The sequence below is a fragment of the Oncorhynchus masou genome, unplaced genomic scaffold (genome assembly GCF_036934945.1).
Source record: "Oncorhynchus masou masou isolate Uvic2021 unplaced genomic scaffold, UVic_Omas_1.1 unplaced_scaffold_2545, whole genome shotgun sequence".
NCBI classification, from domain to species: Eukaryota; Metazoa; Chordata; class Actinopteri; order Salmoniformes; family Salmonidae; genus Oncorhynchus; species Oncorhynchus masou.
Window position 1 is genome coordinate 39,913 of NW_027016751.1, and position 19,958 is coordinate 59,870.

Genomic DNA, 19,958 nt, shown 5'->3' on the forward strand with positions numbered 1-19,958 from the left:
CTGATCATCCATCGTCAGTCAGTCAGACCAGTGAATGGGACAGTGACCTACAGAGATACATTATATATACAAAAGTATGTGGACACCCCTTCAAATAAGCGGATTCTGCTTTTACAGCCACACCGTTGCCGACAGGTGTATAAAACTGAGCACACAGCCGTGCAATTTCCATAAACAATCACTGGCAGTAGAATGGCCTGTACTGAAGAGATCAGTGACTTTCAATGTGGCACCATCATAGGATGCCACCTTTCCAACAAGTCAGTTTGTCAAATTTCTGCCCTGCTAGAGCTGCCCTGGTCAACTGTAAGTGCTGTTAGTGCTATTATTGTGAAGTGGAAATGTCTAGGAGCAACATCGGCTCAGCTGCGAAGAGGTAGGCCACTTAAGCTCACAAAATGGGAACACCGAGTGCTGAAGTGTAAAACGTTTTCGTCAGGAGCTTCATGAAATGGGTTTCCATGGCCGAGCAGCTGCACACATACCTAAGATCACCATGCACAATGTCAAGCGTCAGCTGGAGTGGTGTGAAGCTTGCTGCTATTGGTCTCTTGAGCAGTGGAAATGCATTCTCTGGAGTGATTAATCACACTTCCCCCTCTAGCAGTCCAACGGACTAATCTGGGTTTGACGGATGCCTGGAGAACACTACTTGCCCGAATGCATAGTGCCAACTGTAAAGTTTGGTGGAGGAGGAATAATTTCTGGGGCTGTTTTTCATGGTTCAGACTAGATTAAATGTCAGGAATTGTGAAAAACTGAGTTTAAATGTATTTGGCTAAGGTGTATGTACATCTAATTTACATACACCAAACCCAGAATAGTTCCTTAGTTTCAATGAAGGGAAATCTTCATGCTACAGCATAGAGTGACATTCTAGACAATTCTGTGCTTCCAACTTTGTGGCAACAGTTTGAGGAAGGCCCTTTCCTGTTTCAGCATGACAATGCCCCCATGCACAAAGCGAGGTCCATACAGAAATTGTTTGTCAAGACCAGTGTGGAAGAACTTAACTGGCCTGGACAGGGCCCTGACCTCAACCCCATCGAACACCTTTGGGATGAATTGGAATGCCGACTGCGAGTCAGGCCTAATCGCCCAACATCATTGCCCAACCTCACTAACGCTTTTGTGGCTGAATGGAAGCGAGTTACTGCAGCAATGTTCCAACATTTAGTGGAAAGTCTTCCCAGAAGAGTGGAGGCTGTTATAGCAGCAAAGGGGGGCCAACTCCATATTAATGCTAAAAATGTTGAAGTGAGATGTTCGACGAAGGCTCTTTCCTATCGCTCACTCCCTGTCACTCTGAGGCACAACTGTAGGCTGCTGGCCCTCTCTGCTGGCGAGAGAAGGTAACTGCTCCCTGCAGATGGTGCCCTACTGGAGTAGGATATAGTCGCCTCTAGGCCTTATTATTGTGGTTTCACATGTCGGAAGAAAATACAAACAAAAACTAAAGACAAATGCACCAGTGTTACATTCCAAAAAGCAGAGGGTTAATGCCTAAATGGAAAAGACCAGGAGAATTTTACATGGGCGAGCACAGCCAAGAGGTAACTTCAGGCAAGAGATAACTTCAGGGTCATTCTTGAATTATGGTGGCATTTGGGCAAGGCATTTAGGGGAAAAAATTATTTATTTTTCGAAAAATAATTCTATTGAAATGTGTTTTGATACATCTTCCCATTCTAAATCAACAAATATGGTAGCTCAATGACTTTAAATATTTGTTTACGATTACGATAGCACTGTGCCACCAGTAGGAGTAGTAACACCAATGATGGTAACACCAATGAGACATTCTAGGTTAATTAGGATTTTCTGAAATGGGGGCCACAAATGCTCATATCTAAGGTCATCAATCCTTTATATATAATTTACTAAAGTGATAAGATGAATCATTTTGCTCACAATGTTACATCCCTTCATTTAAATCGACTAACACCAAGTGATACTGGATTTAGACACACCAAATAAGCAATGGAATCCTCAAATTTATGACATACTAAAAGGGTGTGATTAGCCAATAATTGTTTTTAATATAAACCCCTCCCCTGATAACAGGTTGCCACGGGAGATAATGCTCAAGGTTCTTGTATATCAGTGATTTTCAAGGCGGTAACACCAATGACATAAAACTGAGGGACACACATTATACTAGTAAAAAAAGAAATGATTTTAATAGCCTTCTTTGTTTTTATTGATCAATACAATAAATTAAATACTTTTGTTCACTGTCTAGAATTCAAAATACTAGATCGATCTCTAAATCCCCAAAACATGTTACTACACCTCTACACATAACCCTGGGAACAAGCCAGTTGTCTAGCCCCCAGTAGTTTGTAGAATGCACACTAATAGATTTGTTGCAGTATAAAGGACTTACATAAACTCAGCAAGAAAAGCTACAACCTCTCACTGTCAAATGCGTTTTTTTCAGCAAACTTGACGTGTAAATATTTGTATGAACATAACAACATTCGACAACTGAGACATAAACTGAACAAGTTCCACAGACATGTGACTAACAGAAATGGAATAATGTGTCCCTGAAAAAATGGGGGTCAAAATCAAAAGTAAAAGTCCGTATCTGGTGTGGCCCCCAGCTGCATTAAGTACTGCAGTGCATCTCCTCATCGTGGACTGCACCAGATTTGCCCATTCTAGCTGTGAGATGTTACCCCACTCTTCCACCGAGACACCTGCAAGTTCATAGACATTTCTGGGGGGAATGACCCTAGCCCACACCCTCCGATCCAACAGGTCCCAGATGCGTTCAATGGGATAGAGATACAAGCTCTTCGCTGGCCATGGCAGAACACTGACATTCCTGTCTTGCAGGAAATCACACACAGAACGAGCAGTATGGCTGGTGGCATTGTCATGCTGGAGGGTTGTGTCCGGATGAGCCTGCAGGAAGGGTACCACATGAGGAAGGAGGATGTCTTCTCTATAACGCACAGCGTTGAGATTGCCTGCAATGGCAACAAGCTCAATCCAATGATGCTGTGACACATTGCCCCAGACCATGATGGACCCTCCACCTCGATCCCGCTCCAGAGTGCAGGCCTCGGTGTAACGCTCATTCCTCCGTTGATAAACACGAATCCGACCATCACCCCTGGTGAGACAAAACCGCGACTCGTCATGGAAGACCACTTTTTGCCAGTCCTGTCTGGTCCAGTGACGGTGGGTTTGTGCCCATAGGCTATGTTGTTGCCAGTGATGTCTGGTGAGGACCTGCCTTATAACAGGCCTACAAGCCATCAGTCCAGCCTCTCTCTCAGTTTGAGCACATTGTGCATTCCTGGTGTAACTCGGGCAGTTGTTGTTGCCATCCTGTACCTGTCCCGCAGGTGTGATGTTCAGATGTACCGATCATGTGCAGGTGTTGTTACACTGTGAGGGCAATGAGCTGTCCTTCCTGTCTCCCTGTAGCGCTGTCTTAGTTGTCTCACAGTACGGACATTGCAATTTTTGCCCTAGCCACATCTGCAGTCCTTATGCCTCCTTGAGCATGCCTAAGGCACGTTCACACAGATGAGCAGGGACCCTGGGCATCTTTCTTTTGGTGTTTTTCATACTCAGTAGAAAGGCCTCTTTAGTCTCCTAAGTTTTCATAACTGTGACCCTAATTGCCTACCGTCTGTAAGCTGTTAGTGTCTTAATGACCGTTCCACAGGTGCATGTTCATTAATTGTTTATGGTTCATCGAACAAGCATTGGAAACAGTGTATAAACCCTTTACAATGAAGATCTGTGAAGTTATTTAGATTTTTACGAATTATCTTTGAAAGACAGGGTCCTGAAAAATGGACGTTTCTTTTTTTTGCTGAGTTTATGTTTTCTTATGAAATAATAGTTACATGAAATGGAAAACTTTTTTGTTATTTGAAAGTGTTTTTATATGGTTTCAAAGGGACAGCATTTACCACCGCAATTAAATAAATTACCCTTCAGCAGATAACAATCCAAAGGAAAAACATGCTACTTCATACATTGTTAATTTTACTTTTAAAATGTTCAGTTCATCCACCATTTTTATCATCCATAGAACCAAGCCCCAGGCCATGTCCAACCCAGTCACTTATATTCTAATACACCCCACTCCAACCCCCTCCCCAACCCCAAGCGCAGCGTTCATTTCAATAACAACAACAAAACATACCCATGCACCTCTTAAAGTATAAACATGAAACAAAATGCAGCTGAAACATAACACAACTATGTACCTTGCCACAAAAGAAAAGCAAAAGACCAGAACAGAGGCCGTACAAAGCAAATTTTACTATACAGTCTCTTTAATTAGCGCATAATTAAAGCATATGTAGCTTCCTTATTTATATGCATAGTAACCATACTATCACCATAGCACATTTAGAGGAGATGTCCTAAAGACTAGCAGGGTAGTGGTGGCTCCATGGAGGACAGACACACTAGTGAGCTGCATACTAATAAGCCCCAGCCCCCTCTTCCTGTCCACTCTCAGCCCTCCTGGCTGTAGCATAAGCATTTTACAATTTAGTCATTTAGCAGATGCTCTTATCCAGAGTGACTTACTGGAGAAATTAGGGTTAAGTGCCTTACTCAAGGGCACAGACAGAGTATTCACCTAGTCGGCTCAGGGATTTCGAACCAGCAACCTTTTCGGTTACCGGCCTAACACTCTTAACCGCTAAGCTTCTACTATAACATATTTGGTTGTTGAGTATTTGATGCCCCCATCCCAGCCAAAGTGAAGCCTCCTGTCCAAGCAAACCCCATTCGGTCAAAACCACCCATCCCATATATAGGGGTGCTGAACCCCCTGCCACCACCACCCTGGGAGCCCCGAGGACGAGGGACGGGGAGAGGGAAGCATACTGGGGGGAGGGGGGTGGGGGTCAAGGGGGGTCTTCTTGTCGTTCATTCCTGTGCAGAGCAGGGAGAAGCAGTGTCTTTAAGGGGTTGTAATTTGTCCGAGAGAAGCAGTGTCTTTAAGGGGTTGTAATTTGTCCGAGAGGAGCAGTGTCTTTAAGGGGTTGTAATGATTTCCTGTTTCGAGATGAACAGAACATGGATACGGTCGTTATGGCGTGAAGGGTTAATCCATCAGCTGTACAAAAGATTTGTTTCTTGCTGTTTACCACTCACTGTTATCTGCCATACTACTCTTTCATTCAGCATTGGAAAGACAACAAGCTTGATCTCTTCTAGTCCTATGATTGACTTGATGTCATAAGAGTGCTGAGACTGACAGTGGAACAACTAGGGCTGCACGATATGGGCCAAAAATACAAATCTAAAAAGCATCGTTCTTGTTTGGAACACTATTTTGACTGCATCTGACGTAAAGGAATATAGGGAATCTAACAGTGAGGAGGAAATGCTCTGCTGAGTGACAGGCGCATGGTGTGTGTGGGAAGGCCACAAAAGGAGAGAGACAGAGTGAACTATAAAAACAGACGTTACACCCAGTTAAAAAGTGTTTAAAAATATTGCATGTCATATGGATCTTTTGCAATATGGATATTGCACATGTCAATATTGTGATCTCTGTGAATTTGCTTAATTGTGCAGCCCTACTCAAATCCCTGGAAACGTCTGTGCTGTCACCCTAAATCCATTCCAAACGTTCTCACATCTCCATGCATGACTCTCACAAACAACAAGGGTGAGTCAACTTCCATCCATCATCCTCTCGTCACAGGCTCTCCTCACACGACGGACCCTTGCCCAGCTTCTGACAGGGACAAATAGTAACAGCCCAGTGAGGGTGCCGAGCTCTCCCTCCTGGGGCCCCATGGCAGTACACACATGGTTAATGCTATTTGGCCATGCCAGAATGGACAGATGAATAGCCCTTCCTAATCACTAATTATCATTTTCCTTTTAACCACTAACCCTAACCTTAATCGTTACCCTAATGTTACCCCTCACTTCAAACTCTAAAGTGAGAACAATAGCTGATGTACTTACTCTTCAGTGTAGCTACACAGTAGTTTGTCCTTTCTCGCATGGCCATCAAGTTTCTACTTCCTCCCTGCTCTACTCTACCTGTTTGATCATCTCCCCCGTCCGGCTCTCGATTACGATGGTCTTGGTATCCTTGACAGGCGATGTGGAATTGTAGTCATCAGTTAGCAGGCCCAGGAGGGGTACTGGTTCCTGTACCTACACATCAGTTATACACAGTAAGGACCGCATACTGGTTGGTTAAGTACCTACTGTACACCAGTACAAAATCCTGTTTTGGGAAATACCACCCTAGGCATCCGAAATTACATTAACCCATTTTAGAGGAGCTACTGCCCCAAATATTCCCCATAAAACAGGCTCATGGTATTGTTGGGCTGACCTTTTGGTGATAGTGGTCGTGGTGACGTTCTTGGAGCTGTCTCTCTTCTTCTCCTGCTGCAACCGCCAGATGTCCTGGAGGTTAAAGATCAGAGATGCGAGGTCAAAGGTGAATAGGGAGGGAGGAGGAGGAATGAGGTCTGTGCTGTAATATAGGTGTTAATGATGGAGCTAAAGGTGCACAACGTGTCAGGTAAATACATTCCTGAGGTGACATTAAAGGATCCTTTGGAGCCAAATTAACACAACAACTGTGAGATAATATAGTCAGACTGGCCTAAACAAAACCAATCACTTAATTATGGAAGCAAGTTAGGCAACAAACCCAATAAGCGGGGTAAGAACAAACCTCAGAAGCAGGGTAAGAACAAATCTAGAAACAGGGTGAGGACAGACCCTAGAAGCAGGGTGAGGACAGACCCTAGAAGCAGGGTGAGGACAGACCCTAGAAGCAGGCTGTTTTTCTAATCCAAAACTGTTGGGTTAGTTTGGTTCTAGATTTGTCCAATTACAGGAGTAGACATTTCCTAGATCTGTATGTATCTAAGGGGCCGGGCCGACCAGTGACCAGTATCTATGACCCCTGACCTCTTCCTGACGTTTGATGACGACCTCCCGCTGCTCCAGTGTTGTCAGCAGCTGTGTGATGCGGAGATGCAGGCTCTTGTCACCTGACCTCTCCGTGGTGTACTCTGTGGTGATCCGCGTCAGCTGGGACTGGACATACCGACAGATAGTCAAAGACACTCACAGTCAGTATAACCACTAGCTACCCATATTTCTTCTCACAAGCACAGTCAGTACTGCTACAGTACTTCCAACAGAGCAGGAAGGCCCCATCCCTGTATCCATGCATCCCTGTAGGCTTCTTACCCTGAGGCTCTGCAGTTCCTTGTCCTTCTCCTGGCGCAGGGCAGCTAGCTGCTCTGAGTACTGACGTGACAACTCCTCTGTATTCATCTGAATGGTGCTACTGCTGCACTGGCCAGCCAACTGGATGAAGATGGATACAGAGGGAGACACAAGTTAGTTAACAAGTTCGATCAATGAGAATAATTCTACAGTCGGATACTACAGTCATCATGAGTAAAAGGAATTGCTAACATGAGTAAAAGGAATTGCTAAGAGCTTATTCTCTGAAGTTAAATGGGTTAGAGCCAGAGATGGAGGAGGGTAGCGTTAGAGTACCTTCTGTTTGAGCATCTCATTTTCCTTCTCCAGGGCTCGGTAGCTGCCCTCCAGTTCTTTGATGCGGAAGTCCCTGTTTGAGTCTGTAGTGCGGCTACTCAGGAGCTGAGTCTCCAGGGTCCGCTGGCTGGAGCTGGTCTCCTTCAGAGATATCTATATGGATGGATAGAGTTACCCACACACTGTCATACACCCATTGCACTAACATACAGGGCAGAGATACTCTCTTTCAAAAACACCTGCAGAAGAGGTGTACACACAGGCAAACAACACACAGTGGAAGAAACACACATACACACACTCACAAATTCTCACACACACACACACCTACCTGTAGCTGTCTGTTGTTCTCTCGTATGGCCTCTAGGAGGCGGTCATACTGCTCAGCCTGGTCAGCCTTGAAGCTCAGGTCTCTCTCCAGGGACTCCTTCTCACTCTCCAGACGCTGGGCGAACAGAGACAGAGGCAGTAAGACTGTAAGATGGCCTGCCTGCATGTATATCTCAATGAGACAGTTGAGAACATAAGAGGGTCCTACAGTGACCCAGGGCCCAGATCTTACCCTCAGATCCTCTGACATGTGGATCAGCTCCTCCCTCAGGCTGCTGAAGGTGGTCAGAAGGAGACGCATGGTCTTGTCTGCTGTCATACGGGTCTGAGAGGGTGGGAGTGAGGGAGAGAGAGTGAGGGAGAGAGAGCGAGGGGAGTGAGGGAGAGAGCGAGGAGTGAGGGAGAGAGAGCGAGAGAGATGAAAAATAAAGGAGATATTGATGAAAGAGAGGTTGGGTGAGGTTTAATGAGCCAGTTTCAGGCATAGTGGAGCAACCAAAGGAATATATTTTCCATAGGCGGATTGTCCATCGAAATGAACAAAAAATTATATAAATATTATATTTTTTTATATAATGGACATGACTTTTAGCCCAGCTTGGTAGGGGGACACGACTATTTGTCACGCCCTGGTCTATATTTATTATGTTATCTTCATGTATTGGGTCAGGCCAGGGTGTGACATGGGTTTATTTGTAGTGTGTTTTGTCTTGGGGTTGTGTGGGGTGTATAGATTAGTCTATGGCTGCCTGAGGCGGTTCTCAATCAGAGTGAGGTGATTATCGCTGTCTCTGATTGGGAACCATATTTAGGTAGCCTGGTTTTCACTGTGTGTTTGTGGGTGATTGTTCCTGTCTCTGTGTTTGTTGCACCAGTCAGGGCTGTTTCGGTTTTCGACGTTTGTTGTTTTGTATTGTTCGTGTTCTTCTTCATTAAAGATGTATCGAACGAACCACGTTGCATTTTGGTCCGATCCTTATTCCACCTCTTCGTCAGAGGAGGAGTTGGAAGAAAGCCGCTACACTATTTTTCATAGTAATCTATAGTATTTGGCTGACCAGTTTGCAACGGCCGGCCCCCCTACCAAGCTGGGCTGGCCCGGCGGCGCAAATTCACAAGTCAAACGCACATCATCAGAGAGTGAGACCCACCCTGAATCTGTCAGTCACTCAGTCAAAACAGAAAAACGGAAAGGTGGTGACAAAGAAGGGCTCTGGAGGACGACGCATTTTCTAAAATTTGTGGTTCTGTTGGTCCGAGGGTTGTGTCCGTGAGAAATGACAGATCAGCTGCAGTGGTGCAGGCAAGGAAGGAAGAAAACAGAGAAATACACACTCCTGCACACTGACACAGATCATGATGCCTACTGCTGCCAGTTAGACTTAATATTTTGGCTGTATATTGTACTATGAAATATATTTAATGTCGACTATAGTAGGCTAATTAGGGAAGGGAGATTTTGGGCAGCATTTGGACACTTGTCTATTTGCAACATACCTGAACAAGTTGTTAGATTGGCTTTTATAACACATAGCGAAGGCAATAGGTATCTACTAGACATGTACTCTGCATATACCTCTTTTAACTAAACACAAGCCAAATGAAGGTACATTTGGGGACTGTTTATTTTAATTGCTTTACCAAAGATTATTCACTTCTGAATCTCAGTCTCTTCAGCCCAGCGAGTGAGTTATTGAGCTGTAGTAACAAGTGACTAACAAGTGTCAGATAACATTACATAGCCACCGCACTTAAGGCTGGAAAGTCCCGTCAATCTCTAGCATATTTAATTTGTTGAAAGGCTAGTCACTTCTTGGCAGAAAAATATGCATATGCGCGCAGCACTGTCAAATGATGCACAATGCTGGAAATCAATCTGCATCCATATACACTATTCCCAGCATCATTCTTGACAAACATAGAATTTCATATATTGAATTCAATAGAAGAAAACAGAGGGGGAGAGAGAGAGACTGCTAGTTCCTTAATATAGTCATTGGCTGTATTATACAGACAAAACATTAAGGAACTGGCAGTCTTTATCTCTACTGCTCTCTCTCTGTTGTCTTCTATTGAATTATATGTAGCCTAATATCTAAAGGGGGGGGCACTTGACATGCACTAATTTGAAATATGTATACTGAACAAAAATATAAACGCAACATTCAACAAACAGATTTTACTGAGTAACAGTTCATATAAGGAAATCAGTCAATTGAAAAACATTCATTAGGCCTAATCTATGGATTTCCCATGACATGACAGGGGTGCAGCCTGGGTGGGCCTGAGATGGCATAGACCCACCCACTTGGCTGCCAGGCTGACCCAGTGGCCCAGCCAATCAGAATGAGCCAAAAGGTATTTATTACAAACAGCTTAGCATACTCCTTGTTCAGTATAGTTAGGCTTTTATAATGTATAATATAAGCCAATGGTCATTGATAAGGCATTTATTCAGTGATTTTCTTATTTCTATAATATATGTGTTTAATTCATTCAAAACTAGAATGGATAACACTTTATTTGAAGGGTCAGTAATAAATCATTTATAAGGCATTTATAAATTCTGTGTTCACCATTTTTATCATCACTCCCACATTAATAATCAATTTACTAATCAGTATTTTTGCAGACCCTAATCTAAAGTGAGGGCTATTTATAAATATTATGATGACCAGTGTAATATGGGGTGTTGTAGTAGATTACAGGCCCATTTATTCAAGTACTGTTGAGTTTTTCTCAACAGGTTTCTATCAAGAATGGTCCACCACCCAAAGGACATCAGTGACACAACTTTAGGCATTGGAGTCATTCATCCCTGTGAAACTCAACACTTTGAACAGTGGATGGATGTAGGGAGAAAACAGTGGATGTAGGGAGAAAAGTGGGAGGGAGAAAACAGTCATTGTAGGGAGAAAAACAGTGGTTGTAGGGAGAAAAAGGGTAGGGAAAACAGTGGTTGTGTCAGTCAATGACCTTGTGTTTTTTCCCTTGTTCCCCATTATTACATCATTTATAAGACATTTATAAATTCTGTGTTCACCATTTTTAGGGAGACTCCCAATTAATAATCTATTTACTAATCATGATGAAGTAGGTTGTAGTCCTGACAGACACAGAGCCCCTAATTGTAAAAACTGTTATTTATAGACATTGTCACTCAACATATTAAGAGTGACCAGTGTAAAACAGGGTGTTGTAGTAGATTACAGGCCCACCGGTTTAGGTGTCAGTGCTTGTCAAAACAGTGAAATGCTTTGGGTTTTTCACAGTGGAACAGGTTTCCGTGTGTATCAAGAATAGTCCACCACCCAACACATCCTGCCAACTTGACACAACAGTTTATTGAGTCAACATGCCGCATCCCTGTGAAATGCTTTCAACACTTTGAACAGTGGATGTAGGGAGAAAACAGTGGATGTAGGGAGAAAACAGTCATTGTAGGGAGAAAACAGTGGTTGTAGGGATGAAAACAGTGGTTGTAGGGAGACTTGTCAAAATCTTTGGATCCTTCCTGGAGAAAACAGTGGTTGTAGGGGAGAAAACAGTGGTTGTAGGCTAACAGGGAGAAAAGTTGTAGTGAGAAAACTTGAATGTAGGGAGAAAACTGTGGATCTTCAAGGACGCTAGGGAGAAAACTGTGGTTAAAACAGTGGTTTAGGAGAAAACAGTGGATGTAGGGAGAAAACAGCTTGATGTAGGACTAAAAACCAGTGAATATGGGAGAAAACAGAAGCCTAGTTAGTTCACACATTACTGCCAACGTCATCCTACTGCAGCATGTTTAGTGATCTTTCTGTTTCCATTGATGGGATTTTGGCCTCGATATTATACAGGGAGACTCACAAATTAACGCTTTAGGCTTGGGGGACCTGTATTAACTGCAGCAGTAGTTAGCTGTTTCATAAGGTTTATGAGTCCAATGGTCATCTATTAGGTCATGTACTCTCAGTTAAATCTTGAAGGAATCACTTCCTTCTGCATAGAGACACAAAGGGAGGCAACAGAGGCACAGTTAAAGTGGTGAGTTGTATCTCCAGTGGTGATTTAGCTGCTGTTATATTTGTCTTAAATATGAGCTGGTGCCCTCAAAACCTTGGAGTTCATCCAGCGTAAGTTCTGGAGGCCACTTTGTTTCCCGTGTGCTGCCAGGGCAAATCTTCTCACCTCCGGGCCTGTTCACATTGATACTCTTTAATGGTAGAAACACTGAGGTTTTACTATAGTTCCTATGGTAATTAATATGTGTCACTTAGCATTAAGGTTTTGGAAGGCCTTGTGTGTAAGTAGCAGGTCCAACGGCCAAACGGATGATCAAGGCTAACCATGAAATGAAACCGTCCACCAGGGCTGACATTTGTCCTCCTCCACTGGTGTCCGCACGAGTGTCAGTTTGGCTATGTTACCTGCAAGTCAGAGTGCCTTCAGTGAAGCGGGCTTCGGCTGTAGTGGTCACATACAGATGCTCCTTTGGGGCCTACCCTGCGCCCCGGCCAGAAACAGACGGTGGAGTCTCAATCGGTCCTTCAAACCTGAGATACACACTTTGTCTCCACTTACCCAGAATGATTTCATTTACTGTTGTTGTAATGTCATTGGAGGCCAGCCGGTACCGTCCACGGATACTGGATTTCCAGCGGATCCCTGGCAGTATCTGGTGGACTGGGAATACGGTATAAATAGCAGACTGTCCAGTTCAGGGCCCTCCACCCAATTTAAACAATACAAGACTAATATGATGTTATTGTATTTAAAACCATCTGTGGTAGCACCCAGCCCTGCTGTGTATTCTTGTCTGTACCTTGTAGTCATTACTGGATCTAAGACCTCCTTTGCACTTTATTAAATGGGAAATAGATGGAGTTTTAATGTAAACACATTACAGGGCATTAGGGAAAACAAACAACTGTGGTTAAAGGAATTAATGGAGAAAACAGTATGTATGTTGTCTCCATTTATGTATGTTATGATGGAGTTAGTAGCAGGGATGTATGTTTGTTGTAGTGAATCACATGTATGTCTTAAACATGAGCTGGTTAGTATGAGTAAACAGAGAGTGTAGAGAAATGTACTATATGTATGTATGTCATGTACTGCCTGTATGTGAGTGATGTTGTAATGTAGTGACTAATTACAGGTATGTTTACGTTGATGGATGATGTATGCATGGTGTATTTAGGACGTGTATGTATGCATAACCTTAAACTAAACATCTTTGTATTTATATTACTGAGTTTTACATGAAATTATGTATTTGTACATTATGTACATTGTGCACCTTTATATATGTATGTATGTATGTATGTATGAATTTTACATTATTACATACCACACACACACAGTGGGGCAAAAAAAAGTATTTAGTCAGCCACCAATTGTGCAAGTTCTCCCACTTAAAAAGATGTGAGAGGCCTGTAATTGTCATCGTAGGTACACTTCAACAATGACAGACAAAATGAGGGAAAAAAATCCAGAAAATCACATTGTAGGATTTTTATGAATTTATTTGCAAATTATGGTGGAAAATAAGTATTTGGTCACCTACAAACAAGCAAGATGTCTGGCTCTCACAGACCTGTAACTTCTTCTTTAACAGGCCGCTCTGTCATCCACTCGTTACCTGTATTAATGGCACCTGTTTGAACTTGTTATCAGTATAAGACACCTGTCACAACCTCAAACAGTCACACTCCAAACTCCACTATGGCCAAGACCAAAGAGCTGTCAAAGAACACCAGAAACAAAATTGTAGACCTGCGCCAGGCTGGGAAGACTGAATCTGCAATAGTTAAGCAGCTTGGTTTGAAGAAATCAACTGTGGGAGCAATTATTATGAAATGGAAGACATACAAGACCACTGATAATCTCCTCGATTTGGGGCTCCACGCAAGATCTCACCCCGTGGGGTCAAAATGATCACAAGAACGGTGAGATAAAATCCCAGAACCACACGGGGGGACCTAGTGAATGACCTGCAGAGAGCTGGGGCCAAAGTAACAAAGCCTACCATCAGTAACACACTACGCGGCCAGGGACTCAAATCCTGCAGTGCCAGAAGTGTCCCCCTACTTAAGCCAGTACATGTCCAGGCCCGTCTGAAGTTTGCTAGAGAGCATTTGGATGATCCAGAAGAAGATTGGGAGAATGTCATATGGTCAGATGAAACCAAAATATAACTTTTTGGTAAAAACTCAACTCTTCATGTTTGGAGGACAAAGAATGCTGTGTTGCATCCAAAGAACACCATACCTACTGTGAAGCATGGGGGTGGAAACATCATGCTTTGGGGCTGGTTTTCTGCAAAAGGACCAGCACGACTGATCCCTGTAAAGGAAAGAATGAATGGGGCCATGTATCATGAGATTTTGAGTGAAAACCTCCTTCCATCAGCAAGGGCATTGAAGATGAAACGTGACTGTGTCTTTCAGCATGACAATGATCCCAAACACACCGCCCGGGCAACGAAGGAGTGGCTTCGTAAGAAGCATTTCAAGGTCCTGGAGTGGCGGCCTAGCCAGTCTCCAGATCTCAACTCCATAGAAAATCTTTGGAGGAGTTGAAAGTCCGTGTTACCCAGCAACAGCCTCAAAACATCGCTGCTCTAGAGGAGTTCTGCTTGGAGGAATGGGCCAAAATACCAGCAACAGTTTGTGAAAACCTTGTGAAGACTTTGACCTCTGTCATTGCCAACAAAGGGTATATAACAAAGTATTGAGATAAACTTTTGTTATTGACCAAATTAATACTTTCTGATGGCACTGCATATATTATATTCAGTTATAGAGCCTCTCAGTTAGAATACTAGCCCACAGCCTGCCTCACACCTTGATGATATTTTATGGCCCAACCTGGCAAGTTAAAGAGGTATAGGGACTGTGCCAAAGTCACAGAATGGCACCTGATCCAGACAGAGACAGCCAGGTATGCATTAATGAATCAATTATACTATCATACAATCAATTTGACTGTGTTTTTACCAATCTAACTACATAACAACATAATAGTAATCATTAATTTAAATGGTAAATCTCTATTGATAAACTGGGTAAATCAAGATGTAAGCTAGACCTATTCCCAATACGGTTGAATGCATATTCAATAGGAATGTGTGCATCTACAGTATTGAGTTATTGAGATTTGGCTGCTGGTTTTGGCTGATGTCATTGGGCTACAGATGATTAACAATCTGTCTCCTTTCCATTTGGAACTTATTTTATTGTGCTGATCAACAACATTTGTATAGAAAAAGCAATCGGTTATTTGATAAAAGTGTGCCCTGTCTCTAAGACCTAATGACGTCATTCACACACACAGTGAGAGAGAGGAGAGACGTGACTGAGGCGAAGCAGACTAAGTTAATTAATACAGTTCTTGGCAATGACTATGATTTTTGGTGACAGTTTTGAAATCCTCATATTTTGTGTTATGGTTCTAGGGTAGTGAATTGATGTTAGTACTAGGGTAGTAAATTGATGTTAGTAATAGGGTAGTAAATTGATGTTAGCTTCAGCTGTAAACTAGTAAGGAAAGTTAGCTTACAAAACTGGAAGCTACTGATATCTTCTTGCCTAGACATTGTCTTGCGAACAGCAATGAACAGTTGCAACATTTCTACATGCCGTGTTGTGTTATTCAAGCGTGTTAACTTCTGTGCAGCGTGAGTGGGGAGCTAACATGATGCAGCCGAGCTACAGATTGTACCAGAAATAATGTGATGTACTGGAAATAATGTGATATAACCTTAGATTTTGGTGTCCATTACTGGGCATTACAGGAAGGCCCAAACTGCCGCCATAGATCATTCAACTAACCTGTTCTTGGCTATACTTCTTTGTTATCAATTCAGTGAAAAAATATTTCAGAAATGTCAGTTTCCAGTTGCAGGTGTTTTTTGCCAATGGGCAGAGTGAAAAATGGGGATTTTTTCATCTCTAATCTCATGCTATTTCACACATTTTGCCATGAGGTTGAAAGAAAATATTGATGTTTTAGAGGTCAGGGATTCTTGAAAGACCGGACAATCTCAAAAAAAAATCCACAAATATTTGTCCTAATATTAACAAAATTTGAAATATATATTTTGATAGACCAAAGTATCAGCTATCACACCATGTTAAGGAACAACCTTGTTTTTTTTCATAAATCATTTTTACAATTATTGTAATTATTATAATTATTGTCAATTATTTAAACAAGTGTTTGAAGTCCATGATTGACCTATTAAGGATCGGACCCTTTTTTCAATTTCCACCCAAAATGACATACCCAAATCTAACTGCCTGTAGCTCAGGACCTGAATGCATATTCTTGATACCATTTGAAAGGAAAACTTAGTTAAATGTACACTGAACAAAAATGTAAACGCAACATGCAACAATTTAAAAGATTTTCCTGAGTTACAGTTCATAGCAGGAAATCAGTCAATTGAAATAATTCAATAGGACCTAATCTATGGATTTCACATGACTGGGAATACAGATAAGTTTTCCTGTTTGGCCCTGCCCGGGGGTGTCCTCGGATGGGGCCACAATGTCTCCTGACCCCTCCTGTCTCAGCCTCCAGTATTTATGCTGCAGTAGTTTATGTGTCGGGGGGGCTGGGGTCAGTTTGTTATATCTGGAGTACTTCTCCTGTCCAATTTGGTGTCCTGTGTGAATCTAAGTGTGCGTTCTCTAATTCTCTTCTTCTCTCTCTCTTTCTCTCTCTCAGAGGACCTGAGCCCTAGGACCATGCCCCAGGACTACCTGACATGATGACTCCTTGCTGTCCCCAGTCCACCTGGCCGTGCTGCTGCTCCAGTTTCAACTGTTCTGCCTTATTATTATTCGACCATGCTGGTCATTTATGAACATTTAAACATCCTGGCCATGTTCTGTCCACCCGGCACAGCCGGAAGAGGACTACCTCACATATGCTCTCTCTAATTCTCTTTCTTTCTCTCTCTCGGAGGACCTGAGCCCTAGGACCAGCCCCAGGACTACCTGACATGATGACTCCTTGCTGTCCCCAGTCCACCTTCTGCTGCTGCTCAGTTTCAACTGTTCTGCCTTATTATTATTCGACCATGTTGTTCATTTATGAACATTTGAACATCTTTTGGTTATAATCTCTACCGGCACAGCCAGAAGAGGACAGCTTCTTCTAGGTTTCTTCCTAGGTTTTGGCCTTTTTCGGGAGTTTTCCTAACCACCGTGCTTCTACACCTGCATTGCTTGCTGTTTGGGGTTTTAGGCTGGGTTTCTGTACAGCACTTTAGATATCAGCTGATGTACGAAGGGCTATATAAATAAATTTAATTTGATTTGATATGCATCTGTTGATCACAGAAAACCAGTCGGTATCTGCTGTGACCATAATTTGCCATCGTCCAGCACAACACATCTCCTTTGTATAGAGTTGATCAGGCTCTTGATTGTAGCCTGTGGAATGTTGTCCCACCCCTCTACAATGGCTGTGTGAAGTTTCTGGATATTGGTGGGAACTGGATCATGCTGTCGTACAGTACACATCGATCCATAGCATTCCCAAACATGCTCAATGGGTGACATGTCTGGTGAGTATGAGAATTGTGTACGGATCCTTGCGACATGGGGCCATGCAGTATCATGCTGAAACATGTGGTGATAAGTGTGGATGAATGGCATGACAATTGGCCTCAGGATCTCATCACGGTATCTCTGACCATTCAAATTGCCATTGATAAAATCCAATGGTGCTTGTTGTCTGTAGCTTATGCCTGCCCATACCATAACCCCACCACCACCATAGGGCACAATGTCGACATCAGCCAACCGCTCGCCCACACGACACCATCTATCTGCCCGGTACAGTTGAAACCGGGGTTCATCAAAGAAGAGCACACATCTCCAAAATGCCATTGGCTGTGAACGGTGAGCATTTGCCCACTGAAGTCGCTTACAACACTGCAGTCAGGTCAAAACCCTGGTAAGGATAACGAGCACACAGATTAGCTTCCCTGGGATGGTTTCGGGCAGTTTGTGCAGAAATTCTTTGGTTGTGCAAACCCACAGTTTCATCAGCTGTCTGGGTGGCTGGTCTCAGACAATCGCAGGTGAAGAATCTGGATGGGGAGGTCCTGGGCTGGCGCGGTTACAGGTCTGCGGTTGTGAAACCAGTTGGACACACTGGCAAATCTCTATAACGACATTGATTATGGTAGAGAAATTAACATTAAATTCTCTGGCATCAGCTCTGGTGGACATTCTTGCAGTCAGCATGCCATTTGCACGCTCCCTAAAAACTTGAGACATCTGTGGCATTGTGTTGTGCACACAGGTACATCTTGTCCCCAGCAAAGGTGTACCTGTGTAGTGATCATGCTCTTTAATCAGCTTCTTGATATGCCAAACCTGTCAGGTGGACAGATTATTTTGGCAAAGGAGAAATGCTCACTAACAGGTATGTAAACAAATTTGTGCACAAAATTAGAGAGAAATAAGCTTTTAGTGTGTGTGTGTCACGACTTCTGCCGAAGTCGTTGCCTCTCCTTATTTGGGCGGTGCTCGGCGTTCGACGTCACCGGTCTTCTAGCCATCATTGATCCTTTTTTCATGTTCCATTGGTTTTGTCTTGTCTTCCCACACCTGTTTTCAATCCCATTCATTACCTGTTGTGTATTTAACCCTCTGTTTTCCCTCATGTCTTTGTCAGAGATTGTTTTATTGTCAGTGTAGTGTGATGTTGTATAGGTGCGCGTCGGGTCCTCGTACCCATGTGTCACGCCTTGGTCTTAGTATTTTGTGTTTTAGTTTATTAGTTAGTCAGACCAGTGTGTGACATGGGTTTATTATGTATTGTATTTTCGTATTGGGGTTTGTAGTGTCTGGGATTGTAGCTGATTAGGGGTGTGTGTGTGTTAAATAGGTTGGCTGCCTGAGGCGGTTCTCAATCAGCGGTTCTCAATCACCCAACACACTCGGACCGAGCAGCGTGTCAACAGGCAGGAGCAGCGCAAAGAGGAGCAGCGCAAAGAGGAGCCGCGTTTTAAGGATTTCTGGACATGGGAGGAAATCCTTGACGGAAGAGGACCCTGGGCTAAACCAGAGGAGTGTAGCCGCCCAAAAGTGCAGCAGGCGAAGAGGAAACCGGAGCTAAACGACAGGCAACGACAGCTGGAGAATCAAAGGGAGGTGGAATTATTCAGAGAATGGACATGGGATTTAACGACGTGGGAAGAAATAGATAGGTGGGCGGCCGACCCAGAGTGCCGGAGCCGCCTGGGATTCACTGGAGCAGTGCGGGCTATCGAAGAATGGAGTTGAAAAGAAAGTCACGGCGGCGCAGAGCGAAAACCGAAAAGCAGCCCCAAAATTTTTTTGGGGGGCTATCAGGGAGTATGGCTGCGTCCCAGGTAGGAGACCTGCGCAATCTCCCTGTGCTTACCGGGGGCTAGAGAGACCGGGCAGGCACCGTGTTATGCAGTGGTGCGCACGGTGTCCCCAGTGCGGGTGCATAGCCCGGTGCGGTATATTTCAGCTCGCGTATCGGCCGGAGCTAGATTGAGCGTCGAGCCTAATGCCATGAAGCCGGCTCTACGCATCTGGTCTCCAGTGCGTCACCTTGGGCCGGTTTACATGGCACCAGCCTTGCGCTCTGTGTCTCCAGTTCGCCTACATAGCCCAGTGCAGGCTATTTCTCCCTCACAGCACTGGCAGGGCAACCGAGAGTATTCAACCAGGTAAGGTTGGGCAGGCTCGGTGCTCAAGAGCTCCAGTGCGCCCTGCACGGTCCGGTCTATCCAGAACCACCTCCACACCCCAGCCCTCAGTAGCAGCTCCCCGCACTAGGCTTCCTGTGCGTGTCCTCGGCAAATACCACCAGTGCCAGCACCACGCATCAGGCCTACAGTGCGCCTCGCCTGTTCAGCGCAGCCAGCGCTTTCTCCCCTCTCCTGCGCTGTGGAGTCTCCCGCCTGTTCAGCGGTTCTGAAGCCTTCCTCCTCTACAGCGCTGCCCCGGAGCCTCCTGTCTGTATAGAGCAGCCTAAGCTGCCAGTCTACATTGAGTCAGTTTGCATAGAGAGCCTGAGCTGCTAGTCTGCATGGAGCAGCTAGTCTGCATGGAGCAGCTAGTCTGCATGGAGCA

General features: G+C 44.0%; 1 protein-coding gene across 1 annotated transcript; it reads right to left on the bottom strand.

Moving 5' to 3' along the window:
• Nucleotides 1–6,246: 6,246 nt before the first annotated feature.
• On the bottom strand, nt 6,247–8,179 carry LOC135539124 (protein POF1B-like; the record flags this gene model as incomplete). The annotated part of the gene is made up of 6 exons (XM_064964975.1): nt 6,247–6,411; nt 6,925–7,053; nt 7,210–7,329; nt 7,525–7,677; nt 7,856–7,969; nt 8,087–8,179. Coding segments are annotated over 6 exons (774 nt in total), but the record flags the coding sequence as incomplete, so codon positions are not given.
• Between the last annotated feature and the right edge of the window lie 11,779 nt (nt 8,180–19,958).